This window comes from Lithobates pipiens, unplaced genomic scaffold, assembly GCF_037356315.1.
Source record: "Lithobates pipiens isolate NorthernLeopardFrog02 unplaced genomic scaffold, aLitPip1_a1.2 Scaffold_16, whole genome shotgun sequence".
Taxonomy (NCBI): domain Eukaryota; kingdom Metazoa; phylum Chordata; class Amphibia; order Anura; family Ranidae; genus Lithobates; species Lithobates pipiens.
The window spans coordinates 398,591,829-398,615,503 of record NW_027507748.1 but is presented as its reverse complement, the minus strand read 5'-3'; the positions used below and the strand labels follow the sequence as shown (position 1 = coordinate 398,615,503).

Sequence of the window (23,675 nt, the reverse complement as noted above, 5' to 3'; positions counted from 1 at the left end):
ACATGCCAAATGGAATGGGTTGTCTGGATGGAAAACTGAAATATGCACCATGTAGAATGTGTTCCTTCCCTGCATCTCAAGGTTTAGCCTTCAGTATATGACTAAAGTGTACCATTAACGCAATAATCATAAAATATTGCTGGTCAATATTTATCTGCCAGTGCTAACTGAATTGAACATGGGAAATAAATATGAAATACTTTACTGTGTGTGTGTGCATATATATATATATATATATATATATATATATATATATATATATACACACACTATATTACCAAAAGTATTGAGATGTCTGCCTTTACACGCACATTAACTTTAATGGCATCCCAGTGTTATTCCGTAGGGTTTAATATTGAATTGGTCCACCCTTTGCAGCTATAACAGCAGTGTGTCTATGGGAATGTTTGATAATTTTTTCAGGAGTGCACTCCTAAAACCTTGTGAACAGTCTTCCCAGAAGAGTTGAAGCGTTATAGCTGCAAAAGGTGGTCCAACTCAAGATTGAACCCTAGGGACTAAGACTGAGATGCTATTAATGTTAATGTGCGTGTGAAGGCAGGTGTCCTAATACTTTTGCTCATATAGCATATATATAGTATATATATATATATATATATATATATATATATATATATATATATATATATATATTCAACTGTTTCACCTGCCATATATTTTGACAATCTGTGCAATCAGTCTTGTGATCCAGGCAACACTGCCATACAGCATAGTCAGGTCGGTTCACTGACCATAATACAACCTAACTGACCTACATCAAACCTTCTTCTACCATTCTGAGAGCTGCTTTGAATGGGAATTACAGTAAGATTACACAAATACAGATTTGGCTACACATACTAGCTGTTTTTCACAGAATAAATGGTAATTATTATGTTTTCTCCCTAGTCTTCAGCTTTAACTTGTTTGTTATAACCCCATTTATGCATAATTCTCTGAACCTTTCTAGATAGACTATTCTGTTATAAAGTAATGGGGATCATTTGTATAGCGTTTTTAGGTGCACACATAATAAACAGGACCACATGTATGGCATATAGTACAATAGTTGCATATGTTCTTCACCAAGGCTGACATATAGAGCTGCCCTTTAAATGCCATATCAAAAGGTACATTACATTTTGCCAACATTTGTAAGTAAGGGAACATTAGTATATGTGAATAGATAGTTAGCCAAGTATAGGTAAGCATTTTTCCTCATGAATAGAACTAAAGCATATTACGTTGTATGAGATGCTGCTCATGCTACTTTCGATTTACCAGTATAAATAGCATTCAATACTTGGTTTCACCTGCCAGCTTGACAAATGTTAGGTTTCCAAAAACAAGTTTCCAGAAAGAGGAAAGCATAGAACAAGGGTATTGTGCAATGCATCTCCATTGTACTATTAGGTAGGGACAGTGTTTCTAGAAAATGGGGGTTATTTTAGGGTTGCCACCGGTCGAGGATTCATCCGGACAGTTTGGGTTTGGAATCCTGCATCCGGGTTTTAGACTGAAACCCAGACACATCATTCAGACAGGACTACGGCTTCCTAGTAAGGTTGCTGGCTATAGTCGTCGAAACCGAGAGTGTCTGTTACGCTCTATTTCACGCTGCCCAAAGCCAGTACTAACAATCCCCCCCCAACACAGATGGGAGAGGAGAGGAGAGAGGGCTCGATCTGCTCCTCTTCCTCCCACCAATCTGTGTCTGCCCACACTCCTCAGAAAAGGAAATTGGGGGGCCAGAAATGTGAAGTCCAGCAGTCTCAGATACATCCGATTGTGTGTATGCAATTCGACGAGCAAAAACGAATGCGTGCTCAGATTCAACAAGAGGGAAGCTATTGGCTAGGTATTGAACTTCCTTTTTCTAGTCCCGTCATACGTGTTGTACGTCACCGCGTTTTTGGTGGTCGGAATTTGGTGTGACTGTGTGTAGGCAATTCATACGGAATTCCGACGGGAAAACCATCAGAGCTTAAGACATTCAGCAATTTCAATGTTGGTTTTCTGATGGTGATAAAAATGGATAGTGCCTCCATATTATGTGTTCAATGGCCTCTTGGAAACCTTTTAGGACAAAGTGACAATGCATGAGAATAATTGTGAGAAAAAGGGGTGTTACCACTCTATAAAAGGAAGTGCTAAAGAAGGGTCTTCATGATAGGATCGCCAGGTACTATTTTTAAGAAAGTTGCAGATTTAAAAATATTGACACTGTCTTTCGAAATTGCATTACCATTTACCAGCTTAAATAAAATATATAATTAGTTTTACCTATATTTTAACTTTAGAGATGATCATACTCTAACATAAATGCTCCTACCAATAGAAAAAAACACTACTGGATAAAAATTAAACACATTAAAGCAGTACTTAACCCCCCCCCCCCCCCCCCATTTTTTTTGGTTAATCTTCTTACCTGTGTTGTGTGTTCTCTTCTAAATACATACTCTTCGGCACAGTGACTCCAGCGCCATCCTGCTACAATCCACTATTTGGGTTATAAAGACCTAGGCCTGTCCTGCCATTTTGGTGCCCTTTAGCTAATTGCCTCTTCTGGGTTAAGGCTGCCAGCTACCGATGATGCGCCGAGTCCACCCTCCAGTTTGCCCTCCAGCCAATCTGTCTGCCCGATCCTACAGCCTTCTGGGAGAAGTAATTTAACTATCCCAGGAGTATGTAGGACCAGGGACAAGGCTGGAATGATTGCAGGAACGGAGCCAGGGGAAAAATAGCACAAAAAAAAAATAGACAAACGGAACAAACTTCCTTTTAGAAGTTAAATTCCGCCTTAAGAAGTACATTTTATTTTAAATGTGTTTAGCGTACATTTGGGCACCACTGAAAATAAGCAGATTGGTCAAACTAAGGCAGCCCATAAATGCTGATTGAGCAGCAAAAATCCAACAGGGTGGTTGAACGGAAGTTGATTGGTATATCGACTTTTGTTCTACCTCCCTCCCCATACATGAAACAAAATTTGTCCGGTCCCTGCTAAACCGGCCAAATTTTGATCTATGTTTGGGCAGCTTAACTAAATACAAAACTTTTTTTTTTTTGTTTTTAGTTTTGGCTGGAGTGGAGAGAGATCAGAACACCTGTCAGTTTTTATTGCTGTCTGTGCCCCGTTAAGGAGATTCAACCTCTCTATTTGTTCTGTTTACCATTATCATTGAAAGTGAAAGTAAAAAAAAATCCCCAAATTTTGGGTTGTCTCCAGAAAAGTAATAGAAGGGAAATGTTCCAACGGGGACACTAGTTCTGGTGACTTGAGAGTCCCCAAAGAATTCTCTTAATTTGCAGGGATTTCCTATAACTTCCTGTTTGGCTATGGGACAGGAAGTAAAGGTAAATCTCTGCAATAGGACACAAATTATGAAAATAAATATAGCACCTTTAGAGCCATTTCACACTGAGACGACTTGTCAGGCGACTTAGCTGCCTGACAAGTCGCGTCCCGTTCTGTACTATGGAACCTTTCTAATATGAGCGGCCCAAGTCTCTCCGAATTAAAAAAAGGTACCTGTACTACTTTTGGGGGGACTTCAGGCGACTTGCATTGACTTCTATACAGAAGTCATTTTGCAAGCCGCCGCTGAAGTCCTGTGCAGGTCGCCTGAGGCAGTCACGCTACAAGTCGTGCTGCCCCTGTGTGACCCGGCTCTAAAGGGTTACGATTTACCTGCGATGACAAATGCTCCCACTTAGCATGGGACTGCTTTGTCTTTGGATGGGTATAGCAAGTAATATCTATCAATACAAGGCCCTATGAAGAAAAGTGTGCAGCTATTTTACATTTACATTGCATGTTCTGTCTTTTCAAATTTCACAATTAAAATGTAATCTTAATGTAACTGTTGATGCGTAACATAATAACAAATGTAATACAATTTATTAAACAATCATGCACCCCAGAGATTAGTATCAAATATTTACAATTTAAAACAAGCCAACATGATTCCTTGTGATCAGACATATATGCAGACACTGGAACAGATAGAGTAGGGTAGCCATTGCAAGTAAACATAATGCCATACTCAGCTTTCATTTGCCTATAATGTTCTACTTCACAAGGTTAAATCCAAGATCACACTGACAACAAACTCTGATATGTATATGTGCGGATGCCTGTATGGCCATTAGAAGATAGTTCTGGATAGGACATCATTTCCAAAGACTTGCCTGGGCAAATGATGACCTATTTGCTTATCATGCACAATTTCTATTGTAAATAGTATGCATATTAGGAAGAATATGCAAATGCTATTGTAAACTTCACACAGCTGCTCAAAGAAAGACAAGAGCGCAAGAATAGCGTGAAAGAAAAAACGCGCGTTGTACTTCCCAGCAGTGTTTTATTTTCAGCCACTGTGATAATATCCCGCTATTATCAATATAGTAAATATTGAGTTCCTGGAAAGCCCCATATGCATATTTCATGATTACTGCACCTGCAAAGTAGTCTTCCTGAGATGATTTAAAGTCACGCAAAATTGCATGCATTTCTTCCATTGGAAGAGTAATTACTGTGGGCAAACCTTAATATTACCTTTGCATTAATTCAGTTTATAGACAAAATAAAACAAATAGAATGCTATTAAAGTGGCTCACAATGCTAGAATATAATTAACTGCTCGTAAAATGATGCTATAATGATTGTGATGTTACTAAGATGTTATAGCAACTGATAAGAAAAACTGACCATTTAGCTTTACAATGATGCATAATAAGATTTGCAGCTAATAGCACAGCCCTGCTTTAGCTGTTATTGCTTATTTTTCTATATTTTCAGCACCGTTCTTCTACTTACACCTACAACACAGATTCCCTGTGTAGTTTTGGGAGTGATAGATAACAGAGGTCAGAGGCATTTCTGAAATGTCATGGAGCTGGGGCTAGAAAGGAGAGGGCCCCTGGAAGATTATAAGCAACATTCAGTTTGTTTTTAGGTGTCAGTAACAAATAGGACAATGCCATTTATCAAAGCAGGCGATGTTTGTGGGAAATTGAGTAACCTGGTTAGATGCAATTAGCACTTAGCCTTAAAGTCAGCCAACTAAAAATGTTTTTGCATATTGCATAATCTTTGAAGCATAATCACATCATAAAGTGTACCTATAAAAAATGCATGAATCAGACAAAGTGACTTCTATACTTCACTAGTAAAGCCATTAGAAATGGATTTTATTTTTATTATGGTATTTACTATAAATGTAAAAGCTTCCACTCCTTATGTAATGTTGTGACATCACTGTATTACCAGATTTTGTACATTTCTATATAATTCATGTATATATATATATATATATATATATATATATATATATATATATATATACCCCACTTTTAAGTACACAATGGGGTTTATTTACTAAAGCTGGAGAGTGCAAACTCAGGCTCACTTCTGCATAGAAACCAATGAGCTTCTAAACCCAGCTTGTTCAATTAAGCTTTGATATTAAAACCTGGAAGCTCATTGGTTTCTTTGCAGAAGTGAGCCTGATTTTGCACTTCCCATCTTTAGTGAATAAACCCCAATGTGTACTTAAAAGTGGGGTATGCCTGTATGTATATGTGTATATGTATATATATATATATATATATATATATATATATATATATATATATATATATATATATGTGTGTGTCTATAATGAGATTACTAACTACCAATGCTTCACTGTAATGGGCACTACTTCACATTATAAATAATGGGGGGAATTTACAAAAACTGGAGCAAACAGAATCTGGAGCAGCTGTTCATAGTAACCAATCAGCTTCCAGCATCAGCTTGTTCAATTAAACAAGAAGTGTGGGCTACATAAAAAAATAAATATATATGGTGGAAGCACGCTATTCTTTTTTCCTTTAAAACTACATATGGTGAGTTTATCAGAGTTTATAAAGGAAAAGGGAATAGCGCACTTCGACCATATATATTCCTTGCTCAATGTGTTTGCATGCTGCCCTGTGGAAGGTTAATAGCATTGCACAGGTGTTACAATTATTGACTACACATCAAAAAATATATATTCACCTACATGGCTACAGCATCAGTGTGATGCGGCAGCGGTCTCTCTTTGGCTCTAACACCAAGAACTGAGCGATCACATGACCATTGATTGCTCAGTTTTCAGTCCTCACTGAACAGAAAGCAGTGACTGTCAGTCACTCGCTCTCTGCTCTGCCCCTTCTGTGCTCACTGGACCCGGGCTGGGGAGGGGGTGGGGTGGGAGCAGCTGACTTAGGCTGTCAGTGGTGGATGAGCCAGCTGGCAGCTGCCAGTCTGGCATCTGGGTGGATACCGACATTGTTGGCAGGATCTTTCCAGAGCCTGGAGCAGCTCCGTGGTGTCAGTTGGCAGTGGGCTTTAGCCCACTGCTCACGGATTCTGGGCCACAGGAGTGCAAAACTAAGAGGACTCCTGTGACCCAGAAGAGAAGTACGGCCAAAAGAACTTTGGTCATACTTTTCTTTTAAGCTTTGCAAATGAAAGCTAGAAGCTGGTTGTCATTCACAGCTGCTGCACATTCCTCTTGTACAGTCTTAATACATGTCCCCCATACTCATTTAGTGTGGGAGTTCCATCAGGACTGGCGCTACCACTAGGCGAACTAGGCAGCCGCCCAGGGTACACTGCTTAGTGTGCAGCCACAGCCATTGGTTTCCCTATTCTCTGTGATAGCAGGAGGAGGATATAGTGGCATCTCCTCCAGGTGGGCTGGGGTCAGAACATATCTGCAGTGCCTGCTGATCTCCCTCACCATCTCCTGAGATTAGGTGTGATCGCTGCTGATCCTCCCTGCACTGTGGCTTTCTGTATGCTTTCTCCCTCCTGGTGCAGGGTGGCCCCTTTGCTTGGCGGCAGCAGTGGAGGGCCCTTGCAGGCTAATGCATGGAGATCACTGTCCTCTGTCTGTCCTTCCATGGGGGGGGGGTAATGTCACCATCCAGAGCCCCTACTCCCATCCAATGCCACCCGCACCACCCGCCGATAACTGTCCGCTTCCAGCGATTCCATAGAGATTACCCCATATTTCCCATCAAACACTCCCAGCACTGCACCCCCAACCCTCACCTGTCATCTCAAAAACTGGCTGATCAATGTCACTAATCATAAAGTCTCATCACCGCTATCAAAATTATTTCTGAAATCCTCTAAGATTTAGCATGTGGTGCTGTAGGGCACTACCCCTTAGCATCACTCCTATCTACGTTTTAAATCTGCCAGGATAGGTCATCTCAGCGTTGTCTGCATTTTCAAAATTATCTGATTATCAAGAATGTTTATTGAATGTCATATCGGCAAAAATTCGGCACCTCTGTGTCTGGAAGCTCAATTGTCCATGTTGCGCAGAATGATTGTGTTTCCTTTAGAGGGGTCGATGATTATTATTTCTATGTTATATTATTAGGACTCTGCTATAAATAGCCATATGCCATAATAAAAGACAATATGTGGCACAAGGGGCTTATGCGTACAGTTGTATAAAATATACACAAGATTGCGGGTCTGTACTGCGTCTGAACTCACACTAGACCTAAACGCACTTATGTCTGTATGAGCTGTGGTGTGTAGATTCCACACTGTAACTGATGATTACACATTGTTGGTGTTTACATTTCCCCCCGAGTACGGGCCTGCAGACCACAGCTGAAAAAAAAAGGTGGAGGGGCACCGCAAAAAAATTCCACCCCGCCACCGCCATCGTATACATAGGCAGGGCAAAGGGGCTAGAGTCAGGGGTGGAGCCAAGAGGGCAGCAAAATTAGGTTTCAACCTAGGATGTCAAAAATCCTTGCACCAGCCCTGAGTTCCATGACCTAAAAGCACTTCCCCCAGTACTTTCTGGGGGTTCATTTACGAAAGGCAAATAGGTTTAAGTAGGAAGTAGCAAGCACATTGCAAGGGAATTTTCCCCAGAGCTTTGTAAATAAGCGAAGCTCTGTTGATTTCCATTATCCAATCAAGTGTAAGCAAAAACCCATTTTTTTCTTATTTATTCTTAAATGTGATTGGGGATTCTTTGCAAAGCGAGTTTTAACCACATTCACTAACCTCTAGAGAAAACTTTGCAACTGAAAAAGATAACAACCTATTTGCCTTTAGTAAATCAGCCCTTGTGTGTAATGCCAGGGCATAGAGCCCCTCTCTCATCTATGTAGATACAATTTGCCTTATATCATCTATATTACCATTACTATATTGGCATGCAGTCCTACCATTGAGTTGTCTGTAGACTATATCCTCTAAAAGGGAAAGCCTTTTCAGCACTGCCTCTTGGATAGGGCTGACCCCATGGTTAGTCAAGTTGGTCACCTCTGCCCTTGGATGGACCTCATGGAAGGTCTCCCCACCTTTCACCGTAATTGGTCTACACTTGGCCAAAAACAGCACAAATCCAGCGACAGCAATCAGGTTCAATACCAACAGGATTTTAACTCTTCTCAAAGAAGCCATCAAACTCCACAATCCCGACTCTTTAGTGTATCCTTGAATAAGTGTGACTCCTTAACGTAGTGCCAATGTCTCTGCTGATCTGGAGACAGGTAACCATCCCTGTGGGTGTCAACTTTACACCAGGGAGTTATATTTAGAAGAATAAGAGTAACCAGTGAGAGATGAAACCTCCCAGCACTACTGATGGTGAGAAGAACACCATCTGACATGAGTCGGGACCGACTTCAGATCTGGAATCCAAGCTGGCCAACCAATCAGCGTGCAGGAAGCAGGAGCTGGTGCCCGTAAAAACATTTGGTGAGGACCATCTGCAGACCCAGCATGTCCACAAGCAGATCCAATGAAAGTTTACAAAGTGGGGGGGACAATTCCAAAGATCCTGCTCAGATGATGGATCCAAGCCAAGCAGTCAGCGTGGCGTATGTGTCTTAATAGTCCAGAAAAATGAGAATTATTGACTTGCAGGGTTCACACACTTCAGTGCCATTGAGCAGCAGACATTGGAAGCACGGCTCTGGAATTGCTATTAGAAATCCCCATGGCAGAGAGATGCAAAGCAGGAGCCGTCCACATCCCCAGATCGTGTAGAAATGGAAAGTTTGTCAATAGCGATGATCATGACAAGTGCAAGGAATCCCTGACAGCAGTGGCTTGGCAGAGGACACACCACCTCTGATGAGCGATCATCAGGCAGAGATCTTCATCATTCACAACACACAAGGACAAGTGTGAATGTGGGAAGTGAGGATTGCAGGGGAAATTGACAATGCGGCAAAGCTTGCTGACCGCACTTCCCTGAAAACTGAACTCCTTGCTTCTCTCTCCCCCCCTCTCCACCCCTGAGCAGATCCTGTGGTCTTCCTTCAGATGATCTTCACATCCCTCTGCTGTCACATCAGCAGCAGCAGCAACCTTCCCCTGTCACTGTGCAAGCCTTGCTGAGCCTGGCAGAGGAAGCAGGCTCAGGTGATGGGGAGAGTGGTGTCTCTGCTCTGCTACTGCAGCTGCTGCTACTGATACTGGAAGAAGCTGATCCTCTCTCCTGTGCTCCCATTTCTCTTAGCTGCTTATTTCTGTGCTGAGACATCCTCCCGTGTGCTGCCTGAATCCCAGTTTACATGCCTACTACAAGGCTGCAAGGAAATTGTGGTCTGGATAAATGGATCTGCAGCTGGAGACATTCACTACTGCTGGGAACAAGGCATTATTGTCCTGTGTACACTATGACAGTGGCCGTTCAATGACAAGATCAGCACTGCTCTAAAAAAAAACAACACACACACATATATATATATATATATATATAGATATAATTTTTTAGATATATACAGATATACATATCTATATATGGCTATATCTATATATACATATCTATCTATCTATCTATCTATCTATCTATCTATCTATCTATCTATCTATCTATCTATCTATCTATCTATCTATCTATATCTATATATACATATCTATCTATCTATCTATCTATCTATCTATCTATCTATCTATCTATCTATCTATCTATCTATCTATCTATCTATCTATCTATATCTATATATACATATCTATCTATCTATCTATCTATCTATCTATCTATCTATCTATCTATCTATCTATCTATCTATCTATCTATCTATATATATATATATATATACAGAGAGAGAGCGAGATCTCTCTCTCTCTCTCTCTCTCTCTCTATATATATATATATATATATATATATACCGTATTTATTGGTGTATAACATGCACAGGCGTATAACACGTACATTCATTTAAAGAGGGAAATATCAGGAAAAAGACTTACAGCGGGGTTCCACCCTAAAGTCGAACCTCCGCTGATTGGATCCCTCCCCCCCTCCGGTGTCACAATTGACACCTTTCAGGGGGGAGGGGGGTGGAGATACCTGTCAAAGACAGGTATTTTCACCCACTTCCGGGCATAGACTCCCGTGGGAGTCTACGCCATTTCCTGCCCTGCCGCGCTGTCTGCTGGGACACACACGGGTCCCAGTGACAGCGCGGAGATTTCCTATTGCGCGGCGCGGCTCGCGCATGCGCAGTAGGGAACCGGGAAGTGAAGCCGATTCGCTTCACTTCCTGATTCCCTCACCTAGAATGGTGACTGCAGCAGCCGAGAGCCAAGCGATCGATCGGCCTCGGCTGCCGGCATCGCTGGAACCCGGGACAGGTGAGTGTCCATTTATTAAAAGTCAGCAGCTGTAGTATTTATAGCTGCTGGCTTTTATTTTTACTTTTTTGGTGGAATCCCTCTTTAAATTTTAAATAAGGAACTCTGAAACAAAATAAGGGTCAGTGCCCATCTGCAGCCTCACCACTGCCATCAATGCAGCCTCATCAGTACACATAAATACAGCCTCACCATTGCCATCAATGCAGCATCCTCACTATTTCCATCAATGCAGCACCCTCACCATTGCCATCAATGCAGCCTCATCAGTCCATATAAATACAGCCTCACCATTGCCATCAATGCAGCATCCTCACCATTTCCATCAATGCAGCCCCCTCACCATTGCCATCAATGCAGCCTCATCAGTCCACATAAATACAGCCTCACCATTGCCATCAATGTAGCATCCTCACTATTTCCATCAATGCAGCACCCTCACCATTGCCATCAATGCAGCCTCATCAGTCCACATAAATGTAGCCTCACCGTCACCATTGCCATCAATGCAGCACCCTCACCATTGCCATCAATGCAGCTTGATCGATGTCCATCTGCAGCCTAGAGGGGATAGGGAAGGGAAGCAGGGCGACGCTGACAGATTACATACAGTGAGAATCTCCTATGATAGACAGAACAATGGTCCAATGACGGCCCAGGAGACGGAACTTCCTATTACAGAGGCCGCCAAGTAAACAGGAGATTCTCCTGTATGTAATCTGATTGCACTCGTCACGCCCCTCTCCTTGTCCCCTCCGAGGCAGCTCAAATTGAAGCATTAGCGTATAACACGCACCTGCTATTTGCACCGGATTTTTATTGTGAAAAAGTGAGTGGTATACGCCAATAAATACAGTATATATATATATATATATATATGATGTATATGTAAGTGCGTCATTCATGGAGATGTAGAAAGTGTCAGCTATCATTAATTATTTTCTAATAATAGTATGTACAGCAAAAAGATAAACCATGGAAGATGCTCTACATAACTATATAGTGTAAAAATACTTTTTGGTAATTTAGAAAAAAAAAAGCATCACGCGTGCAGAGTGTTTTTATAATAGGGTTGATTTTGCTAAAATTGGAGAATGAAAAATCTGGTGAAACTAAACATGGCAGCCAATCAGCTTCTAACTTCAGTTTCTCCAATTAGGCTGGGTTCACACTTATGCAAATTGAATGTGGGTTTTCACCGCATTCAATTTGCACGACAGGAGATTGTGACTGATGTTTTATCGAATAGTGCCCACTGTCAAAAAACTGTGCAGTACGGAAGGGCACTCCAGCTGATTTCCCGCTCAGCTGGCATGACGTCACCATAGCGCATGCGCATATTGTAGAAGGCATTTTTTGACAGGAGATAGCATTTGACGGACAGAATTGAAAGCTAACAGCGGAGGGAGACGATAGTTGTGAGATTGTGCCTCACTGTTGCAGGGTGGGTTTTGGTTTTGTCTGGGTTGTACCCACCCTTAGACACAGGCAAAACCCGCCGTTCAACACACCAAACCTGCCCTGCAATACAGACAAAGCCTGACCTTGAGCACACTGTAAACTCGCCCCGCAACAGCGAGGCACATTCAGACAACTACGGTCTCCCTCCACTGTTTGCATAGCTTTAAAATCTGCCCATCAATTGTTGTCTTCTGTCGAAAAATGCCTCCTACGGCATGTGCATGGGCTACGGTGATGTCATGCCAGCTGATCGTGAAATCAGCTGGAGTGCCCCTCCGTACTGTGCATGCACGAGCACTTTTCGACAGTGGGAACTATTCGATCTCTATGGAGTTGGTTCACATATTTCCGTTGCGGCTATGGAGCAGCTTGCACAGGAACGCTGTGCGTCGTTGGCTCAGAATTAAGGCAAAAATTTGGCCCTGACTCATCCCTGAAACGGAGAACAGGGACGTACCGGACCCGCTGTGCGAGCCGCAACAGTCGGAGGTGTGAACCCAGCCTTAAAGAGGAGGGGGGCCCAGCCCCCCCATGAAAAAAAGTAAATATTGTAGCTGCTGACATTTAATATTAGAACACTTGCCTGTCCTGGAACTCAGCGATGTCGGCACCCTAGCTGATGTTTCCATTGGCTCTTGGGTGCTGCCACCGCTATTGCCTTCATGGAACACTGGCAGTGAACCAGTTCCCTACTGCGTATGCGTGAAGCACGCTGGGCTTTGTGAATGGCAAACGCTTTGTGGTCTGGACAAATGGATCAGCAGCTGGAGACATTCACTACTGCTGGGAACAAGGCATTACTGTCCTGTGTACACTATGACAGTGGGCATTCAATGACAAGATCAACGCTGCTTTAAAAAAAAAAAAAGGTATATATAAGTGCATTATACTTGAGTATAGAGATGTAGACATAGGGGTTTATTTACTAAAGGCAAATCCACTTTGCACTGCAAGTGTACTTGAAAGTGCAGTCGCTGTAAATCTGAAGGTGATATGCAAGGAAAATAAAAAAATCATTCTTTTTGCTTGTACATGATTGGATGATAAAATCAGCAGAGCTTCACCTCATTTCAGATCCCCCCCCCCCCCTCACTTCTACAGCGACTGAACTTCCAAGTGCACTTGCAATGCAAAGTTGATTTGCCTTTAGTAAATCAACCCCATTGTCAGCTATAATTAATTATTTTATAATAATAGTATGCACAGCAAAAAGATTAAAAAAAAAAGATAAAAAGATAAGATAAAAATCCTCTACGTAACTATATACTATAAAAATACTTTTTGGTTAATTTAGAAAAAAAAAATCACCATGTGGAGAGTGTGTCTAATGGGGCTGATTTACTAAAACTGGAGAGTGCAAAATCTGGTGCAACTGTACACGCTAGCCAATCAGCTGCTAACTTCAGCTTCTTCAATTAAAGAGGAGGTCCACCACCCCCCCCCCCCCCCCCACAAAAAAAAAATAAAAGTCAGCGGCTACAAATAGTGTAGCCACTGACGTTTAATATTAGGACACTTACCTGTCCTGGAATTCAGCGATGTCAGCACCCCAGCTGATGTTTCTATTGACTCTCGGGTGCTTCTGCCGCCATTGCCTGTAAAGTAAACCAGCAGTGAACTAGCCGCTGGTACCCTACTGTGCCTGCGCAAAGTGTGCTGCACTTTGTGAATGGCCCAGAGGAGAGGGAAAACCTGGAGCCTGATTGGTTTCTATGCAGAGCTGGAGATCCCTCTCGATATATTCAATTTAAAGGGAAAATAAATCTACAGTTATCGAATTGGCGTGATAACCTTTATTTAAAACTACATAAAAAAAAGATAAAGGTGTCCACTTACATGTAAAAGTGCCATAACCTGGCACCAGGCATAATCTGCCAATAAATTGTTGTAAACCACCGCTGCTCCACGATCCTCTGGAGCCAGCGTGCATTACACTAGGAAGAAGTGACGAGACACATGACCAAGGTGCCCGCCTCTATGCATTTCGTCACCCAGACGTCATCTGGATGAATTGCAAAGCTTATTAGACAGACCTTAGTATAAGCCTCTAGGGCAGGGGTGCTCAACCTGTTGCTCTCCAGCTGTTGCAGAACTACAAGTCCCATGAGGCATTGCAAGGCTGTCAGTTACACAAGCATGACTCCCGAAAGCAGCAGCATGATGGGACTTGTAGTTCTGCAACAGCTGGAGAGCCACAGGTTGAGCACCCCTGCTCTAGGGGGATTTCCAGGGTGTGGATTTTGGAGTGGAAAATTGCAAGCACACAGAGCACTTTATCTGGAACTTTTTGGATGCAAATCCATTCACTACTTTCACTGGGAGCATACTTGTTTTTATGTTTATGGACTGTCTATTCATTTCATATACAAGGTCTCATATTAATTGAATTATTTACATGTATTTATGATTTAGTGGTCACGAGATTTGCCTTATAGCACTATTGCACGTTATTATTGCAATTCACATATGGTATATTATTTATATATAATATAAGAGTAGCACAGCATTGTTTTAAAAGAATTACATGCATGGGTACCACACACTATTAAACTGCAGCAAACTACACACTGTTTTTTTTTGGTTTAATGTTGATTTAATTGACTATACCTTTGCACGAGTGACACATAAGAAGGCCAGTATGGTGGCCTGAATTTATGGGAGAAGCCCGGGGGTATATATGCATTCCACTCACCTGCATCCCTTGTCGGTTCCAGTGCATGATACCCTCCCACCCATTCCCATTTTCAGGGCACAGCCTTGCATATCCCTCTTCTACAATCATCCATTACGTATCTTGGGTATTCCCCCTTTTTTTGGCATACTGACCAGCTGACTAGGGCACACCTCAGGTCTGCTTTATGCTGTGAGTCTTGTGGCGCCTTTATGTGGTTCCATGTCTGTCTTGGTTGAAGGACTTTGACCATAAATAAATAATATCTATGCAGAGGTGCATGAGATTTTGCACTCTCCACTTTTAGTAAATTAACCCCATAGTTTTTTAAAGCTTTTTAAGTCAACCTTTATTCTATCAAATGTGCATTTCCATCCCACATTTTGTTTTGGGGCAGGGGTAGGCAACCTTGAATAGGTGGAGATGTACCTGAACAATATGGAAAAGATCAAAGATAACTAGGGTGCAGCGCAGAGGCGTAACTAGAACCTTCAGGGCCCCGTGCAAGAAACTATGAAGGGCCCCCCTGACCTCTGGCCAGTGACCTTCCCTGTGAGCCGGTGGCAGAAAGCCAGGGAACAGTCGTGTGAACTTTGTGACCCTGGTAGTTCCACCACTGTTGTCAGTGTTTTCTTGTATTTTTGTTATTTTATTTTTTATTATTTCTTACCATTTTAGGTTGTTATTTTTTTTGTACAATTTTATTTTTTTGTATATTTTACAATTGTTTTTAGGAACCCCGTTAGTTTAGTAGTCAGTAGTATGTAATGCACAGTGCAGGGGTCAAGGGTAACACACAGTGCAGAAGTTAGCAATTTGTAATGCACATGCAGGGCTCAGCAAGTCATACAGAGTACAGAGGTCATTAGTATGTAACACACAGTGCAGGGGTCGGAAGTAAGGAAGTTAGAATGCACATTTCAGTAGTATGTAATGCATGATGCAGGGGTCAGATGTAAGCAATGCAGAATGCAGTGGTCAGTAGTATGTAATTAACAGTGGAGGGGTCAGGAGTAAGTAACATAGTATGCAAAGGTCAGTAGTTATTGTACAGTTCAGAGGGCAGTAGTAACTAGCACAGAATTCAGAGATTAATAGTAAGTAACACAGAGTGCAGGGATCTGTAGTAGGTTAAGCAACCTATTTTTTAAGTTTAGAGATCAGTAGCATGTAATGCAGAGTGTGGGGGGTCAGTAGCAAGTAATGCAGAGTTCAGAGGTTATTAGCAAGTAACACAAAGTGAAGATATCAGTAGTAAGTTATACAGGTTCTAAAGATCAGTAGCATATAATGCAGAGTGCAGGGGTCAGTAGCAAGTAACACAGATTGTAGGGGTCAGTAGTAAGCAATGCAGAGGTTAGTAGCAAGTAACTGTCAGAAACCATGAATCAGACTGAGACAGAAGTACAGTTCCATTTTTTAATTTCACTTATAATAATAATAAAAAAAGATAAACAGAGTAAACGTACTCAAAACACAGCCAGAGTTCAGGAATCGGAAAGGATAGTCAGAGATGAGCATAGTAGAACAGCAAGCAGGATCTGGAGCCAGAAGGAATGTCAGCCAAGCAAGTCTTTAACAGGAACACAGGCTAGCATCTCTAGAGATATGACCAAGGAGAAGGCAGAGATCATCTGGGCTGGACGGCTTAAGTTGGCAGGACTGAAGAGCAGGATATCAACAGGTGAGTAACTGTGGAGAGATAGGAGTTGGCAATTAGCCGACAGCTGAGCGGCCAGCTCAGAGAAGGAAGGGCTGAGCCCAGCCCTGACAGTAACACAGAGTGCAGAGATCAGTAGTAAGTTATGCAGTATTTAAAGATCAGTATCATAATAGGTTAGTAGTATTTATTTCAAAGTTAAGGGGTCACTAGTAAGCAAGTCAGAGTTTAAAGATCAGCAGTATGTAATGCACAGAGGTCACTAGTTTAGGGGTCACTAGTAAGCACAACCCCCCCCCCCCCCCCTCTCTTTAAAATTCACTCACCAGACCTTAGATGCAATGGCACTTGGCAGAGAGGGGAAAGTCTTCCCAGGTCTCCCCTTGGTTGTGTCATAGGACATGTCAGAGCTGAGTAGAAGCCTAGGACTTCCCCTGGCTCTGCATTCACATGGCAGATCTGATTTAAGGCTGAGAGGCATCAGCAGCATGGCGGGGGCCCTGCATCCTATATGGTCTAAACATCTCTTTGGTCTATGTTGTCACCAGAGCAGTGCAAGAGGAAAAGTAAAGTATAGTAACTCATAGCTAAGATCACTAATCAGTGGCAATCGATTGTTTGAACGTGAAAAAAAAAAACAGCTGGAAAAAGTCATACTGCGAATAGACTCTTCAAGCCAACCCATGCTATGCCACCCCCAACTCCCCATGCCACTCTGTTTGGCCTTCAGGAACCAAGTAAAATACATAGTATCAGGGAGCATCAAACCCACTCCACTCCCTCCTGCAGCTCTGTAACATGGTGCTAGGTCTTCCCTGCTGTGGTGGCCAGATTGATTAGTGGCAGATCAAAGAAGATCATCTCCATCTGGAGGGCTGCCGTTAAAGTGAACCTGCTGCTTTGAGGTCCATGGTTCATTTTAATGTGGTCAGCATTCTTAGTCAAAAATAGCAACAGTAAGCTGCTCTGTTTTCTGCTTTGTCATCCCAGTGTGTTTAAGCTCTTTCAATTAATAAGCAAAAAAGACAATATTTAAGTAAAGTTCAAAGTACTACAGGGAAGCATTAAAAATACATACTTGTTTCTAACATGTCATAAACATTTGCAGTGAATGTTATAGGCTAAAAGCAAGTTGTTGCATAATGAATGATGATGCATTATTATGACAACACTTTGTCGGCATACAGATATAACAAACACATGTATTCTCTGTATCTACTGATTGTAATCTGATGCAATAGCGCCACTATGAAATTAAAATAATTACAAATTTCTAGAGACAGAGTTGCTTGCTGGTCTAGAAACAGTCTAAAATATCTACAAGAAGGGTCATTAAAAACATGTAATATGTAGAAAAAATATATATTTTTGGGACAACATACATTATTCTGACACAGTTTGAAAAGCAAGGCTATATTTATTTTAGTGCATTTAGTAGGGCAATTACTTGTCATCTGATCCTACGTGCATACGACACCCTAATGAATGCAGGAACCACATTTTGTCATATATATATATATATATATATATATATATATATATATATATATATATATATATATATATAGTGGAGTCCTTCCTTACCCACCTATTTCAGTGGTGAGTGCAGGTTCTTTTCATTTATTTTCCCAACAATCGAGTGAGCTTCCACATTCCTCTGGGTTCCTAAAAATCCCAGGACATGCCCATATATAGGCTTCAGAGATTCCTGCCCTTGTCAGTCCTGAAAGGCTGCCCCGAATAAAACAGAGTTTACTGGGCATAGAATCTGTTACCAGGTGTTCCACCTTTTATCTGCCTGGTGGGACTGGTTTGGGGTGAAATAAGCACACAGCTTCAAGAGAAGATGCCTGTGTGTTGCTGCTTGAAGCTCTATATACTATCCCAGAAGTTAGATATTTTCACATTCAGTCTGTTAGCTTACTCTGTTGTGAATGACTTTGCTGACCCATTTTTCCCATTATCTTTTGCTTTGCCTTGCTATCCCCAGACTTGTTCTGCTGTTCTCTGTTAGACACAGTTTTGATCTGCCCCACACAGTTAGTCCTGCTCTTCTTGTTTCTGACAGTGGTGAGCCCCATTTATGCATGTGAATTAGTCCGCACATGTTGCATAGGTTTAATTTGCCCTTAGTGCTGTTCATAGGCCAATATTGTATAATATTTGCTGGCTTGTTTATTAACTTGCCTAACACAGTGTTTCTCAACCTTTTTTAGTCAACGCACCCTTTATAATTATGGGCAGTCTCAAGGAACCCTTTAGAATTATGGACAGTCTCAAGGCACCCATTCAAAAATGTAAAAAACTATTCTAATAGTTTTACATAATGCGTCAGCATTAACACACATAGGACAGCTAACATTAAAGTTGATTTATTCTTACAAAGCAAATACATTTTTGCACACTAGTGCAGACTATTATTTTAGTATTTCTCCTCAACCTCAGTTTCTCTCCATCACTCAGATAATGTGACACCAGTGTTAATGGAGAGGGACAGGGGAGAGTCAAACAAGGATGCTGGGCAAGCGATCAACACCCTTCTTATCAACACTGACATCACTCGTGGTTAGGATGCCGGTAGCTGGAAGGCCAAAATGGTGCACAATAAAAACCTGTGGCTTTGTATAAATAATAGGTAGGCTTGATCCACCTGCTGGCTTGTATGTTTTGGGCAATTTTTAGGCATTTTGCAAAAGGAACCTCAAGGCACCCCAGGGTGCCTGGGCACCCTGGTTCAAAAAGGCTGGCCTAACATGTTGCTCTTTTTAGTTCATGAATATGCCCAATTGCAAAGCAAAAGTGCTACACTTGTTTCTGTTCAACTGCCCTGATCTTTCCCCACTGTCAGAATACATTAGCTCAGCAGGAGAATTCCCCCATCCACATCGAATGTGTGGATGGGGAAATTGAGACATTTCTTTTGTTCGACCCCCTTGTTGAAAAAACAAACCAAAAGACTCATCTATGAACTGCCTTAGTATACCTGTCTCACACCCTTCCATTCATCTATTGGATATCAGTTCTTTTAACCATGGAGGCTCAGCACATGTTAATATTAAATAGAGAAGTGTGCATGCAAACGCAGCTTTTCTGAGGAATGTTGACTCCTACAGACATCCACCTCTAAAGGCATTTTGTAATTTGCCTCATTGAAAGATCCAGTCCACTGCTTGCATCAAGATTTAGAGTACTTGAGAGGAGTACTGAGGCAGGGTGCTGTATTTTTTTTTTACTGAAGCTATGTATAGCACCCTGTCAGTCCTGAATGAAATATTTGTATAGCGCACAATGCGAACTGAATCACCTCTATGGTAATGAGCAGTGGAGGCCGCTCATGTAGGGCGCCGCCCCCCTAATCCATGTGCCCGGCCCCTAATTTGCATGCAGGGAGACATACACATGGATTCCAATTTTTTTTTTCTTAGAAGTACATGATTAGAGCCTGAGGCTCTAATTGGCTTCAAAACGGGTGCGCTTGTGGTGCAGGGCACTGCTCCCGGCGCCCACCCAGTTGTGTGATATTAACGAAATAATATTCACGAATGTCTTCCTGTTTCTCCTCCTGGCCAATCAGGAAGTGGGTCCTGAGACCCAATTGTCCGGAAGTCCTAATGCCCAATTGGATCATGAGTACTAAGTCCTGATTGGCTGAGAGGAGAAGCGACCTCCGGTACTCGTGAGGAGACACAGAGGGGACGTCGCCAAAGTCATGGCCTGGATGGGGTAAGTGTGGCAATCGAGCGACTGGGGGGAAGCGGCGATCGAAGGATCGAGCGCCAGGAGAGTTGGTTGGTTAGCTGACTGGGGGGGGCGACCCCTAAGAAAATTGAGCACCAGTCACCATTGTTAATGAGGGGAAAAATGTGGAACCAGGGAAGGCACAGTACAAACAGATATTTTTGGAAACTTACGTATATATAATTGTCTTCAAGCGTTCTTGTACACTAAGTCAGAAAACTAGACACTAATGATGCGTGTCTGCTGAGCTCTAAATAATTATTCTAGCTGAAAACTGTAAACAATGTTGAATTTCTAGCTAAATCTTACAGTTTACGTAGAGGTGTGCCAGAAAGTACATAAAAATTGCAATGCTGTGAAGTAAAGGATTGCTTTTTAACACAGAAAAAGTTCACATATCTTAACTTCTATTACAAGATGCATTTTTATGAATATTGTGGAGGAGGCTAATAATTTACATTGGAATAATGGAAATGTGAATATACAAATGTTTTTTCATTTTAAGTGGAACCTGTCAGGATAGAAATATAGAAGATGCCATTGTTGACCTGTTTTTAAAACTTTAAAGAGAAACCATTACCTTGCCTATGTAGGACAGAGTGACAGTTCCTCTAGAAATGCCTACACCCAGAACCCCCAGACCCCCTTACCCTCCCTTTACTTCTCTGATGCACCTCACAGCTACTAGTTTACAGTGAGCAGTGCCGTTATTTGTGGTTATATGCTCCACTCTATGTGTATTACAATTCCCATAGAGCGGAATGTGTCTGCATGTAACCGGTGGCTAGCTTCACATACACGAAGGAGGCATGGAGAACGAACGTAGCAACCCTAGAAAAGGAAGCCTGAGAATAACAGAAAAAAAGTTTGCATTTGAGAGATTAAACAAAGAAAGAGAGAGAGAGATAGATGATACATTCTACCTATATTTAAACATATTGCATTTATTTTGTTTTAAAAAAAAATGAGTTTAGTGTCACTTACAGTATTTTCTTAGCCCTTGTACACACGGTCGGATATTCCGATGGAAGGTGTCCGATCGGACCGTGTTGTCGGATAATCCGACTGTGTGTGGGCTCCATCGGACTGTTACTCCGACAGACCAAGTTTTACAACTTGTCTATAACATTTTCCGACAACATGATCCGATCGGACTTCGTCCGATCATGTGTAGAGAATTCCAATCGGACAAAGTGCCACGCATGCTCAGATCAAATTCCTAAACCAAAGCCATTGGCTACTAGCCTGAAAGTAGTCCCGTCCTAACGTCATCACGTTAAGTACGAACAGATTTTCTGACAACTTTGTCCAACTGTGTGTATGCAACAGTTTCGGACAAAATCCGACGGATTTGGTTGTCGGAATGTCCGACCGTGTGTACAAGGGCTTACTGCTCCTTGCTCCTCCACAGCTGACACTGAAATGACTTATATGGGATTCACTTCTAGACCTGAACACTCTCATAGGGGAAGAGATCATGCTGTTTCATACTCTGAGAATCATGGTTGCCTGCGGAGGAGGAACCAGCAAAAGAGGAGAGTTAATAAAGTGAGTGTTGGAGAAGGGGTTTCTTTTCACATACACTGACACTTTTCCCCGCATGGGCAAAGTGACAGTGTCTCTTTAACCACGTCCAATGTATGTATAAATGTCCCGATGGGAGTTGGTTAACGCATGCAGCCAAGAATCTGGTAGTGGTTTTTATTTTTTAGCTGTCAATCAGCTGTCAGGTAAAAGGGATCCGGGAGACTTTACAGCCACCCAATCCCTTTTGCAGAGCTTTGAAAGACCCCTGCCTACTGCCAGAGAGCACAGGACCATAGTAAGTGGTTGGGATAGCTTCCTGCAGAGGAGATGGAGAGACAGCCTTTTCCACCATCTCCTCTGTGATGAATGAAGCCAGAAGCAACAAGGATTTCATCACTTCTTGTTTCCGAGTTTTCATTCCCTTAGCTGCTTTAACCAGTGATTCAGTTCATCAAACACAATCTTTTTTTGGTAATGGAGTTTGTTGCCATTTCACGGGCGTGCAGAGTTTTACATTTTGTAATGTTTAGTATCTATTTACTCGATACAAAATCATCTTTTATATTTTACCAAAAATCTGTTAAAATCAGTATTTTTTGCTAGAAAGCTACTTTTAAACCCCCAAATATTATATATTTTATGAAAGCAGAGACTCTGGAGAACAAAATGGCTACTGTTGCAACTTTTTTATGTCACACATTTTTTTCACATCTGTTTATTAAATGCAAATTAGTATTATATTGTGTCTGTGTGCACTAAAACTCATTTAAGTGTATTTTCTTCTGAAAATTTGCATTTTATAAACAGATGTGAAAAAAAACGTGTGACATAAAAAATTGCAACAGTTCCCATTTTGTTCTCCAGAGTCTCTGCTTTCATAAAATATATAACATGTTGGGGTTTAAAAGTAGCTTTCTAGCAAAAAGTTCTGATTTTAACAGATAAGTTCACCTTTTTGCAGGTAACAAAATGTGCATTTATTATTTTTTGCACTGGAGCCTGTAAAGCATTGCATCAGATATGGGTAGGCAGTTACTGAATTTCAGGAAGAATCAATGAACTATAAGAACGCTCATCAGTGCTCTCATAGTTTATTGAGAACTTGGAGTCATCGGCTGCAGTGGGCGACGGTACTTGTAGTTCACCCATTCACAGAACTCTTTAAATAAATGATGCGGCCATGTAGACAGAGTCCTGCATGGCCATGATGTTTTTAAATTGTGACAACAGTTGCAGGGAGAAGATCCCCCTGCCTGCTGTCACAGGAAGAGAGGATTGGGGGGAGAGGAGGCAGGAGCTTGAACATGTTACATGTTCCACCTTAAATATGGGTGTAACGTTACAAAATGTGAACTTAGCTTTTAACATGTATGTGACAAATATAAAAATTGCCCTGGACGCCTCCACGGCAACCGCAGACTGAGTATGTACATAAAATAAAACTCTACGGGTGGATGTGATTTTGATACATTGGGTGACTTCTTTGTGTTGCAATCTCTGATATCGGTTTATTTGATATCTGTTCTTGGGTCTTGATTGAAAGATCTGATCCTTAGATACTTCAATTGAGCAAGAGCCAATACAGAATTAAGTTGTTTGTATGTTCTTTACTTGTAGATGTGTTACAGCAGTATGTCACTAATGATGGAAGCAGCCCAATTCCCGGCTGACTCCTGCGTGGTTCTAGTCCCAATGCTGTGGCAGGTTTACTGTTTTTTGTCTGTTTGTATGTTTTATACTCAATAAAAAGATTTAAAAAAAAAATTGCCCTGGACAACTAATGGTTAAGCTCCAAAGCAATCCTTTTGCTCGGCCACAATTTTTAAGAGGGTAATGCTGCTGTCTTCCCGACGGACTTTCGACGGAGTTACGACGGACTTCCGAACGAACGGACTTGCCCACACATGAACGGACTAAAGTCCGCTCGAAAGTCTGTTTGTTTTGAACGTGATGACGTACGACGG

General features: G+C 41.7%; 1 protein-coding gene across 1 annotated transcript in view; it reads right to left on the bottom strand.

Moving 5' to 3' along the window:
* GALNT17 (polypeptide N-acetylgalactosaminyltransferase 17) overlaps positions 1-9,672 on the bottom strand; it is a 636,606-nt gene extending 626,934 nt beyond the window's left edge. The window contains exon 1 of the mRNA XM_077482320.1: positions 8,233-9,672. Within this exon, the coding sequence (XP_077338446.1) occupies positions 8,233-8,470 (238 nt within the window). The 5' untranslated portion in view covers positions 8,471-9,672. The remainder of the gene's footprint in view (positions 1-8,232) is intronic.
* Positions 9,673-23,675: the final 14,003 nt, after the last annotated feature.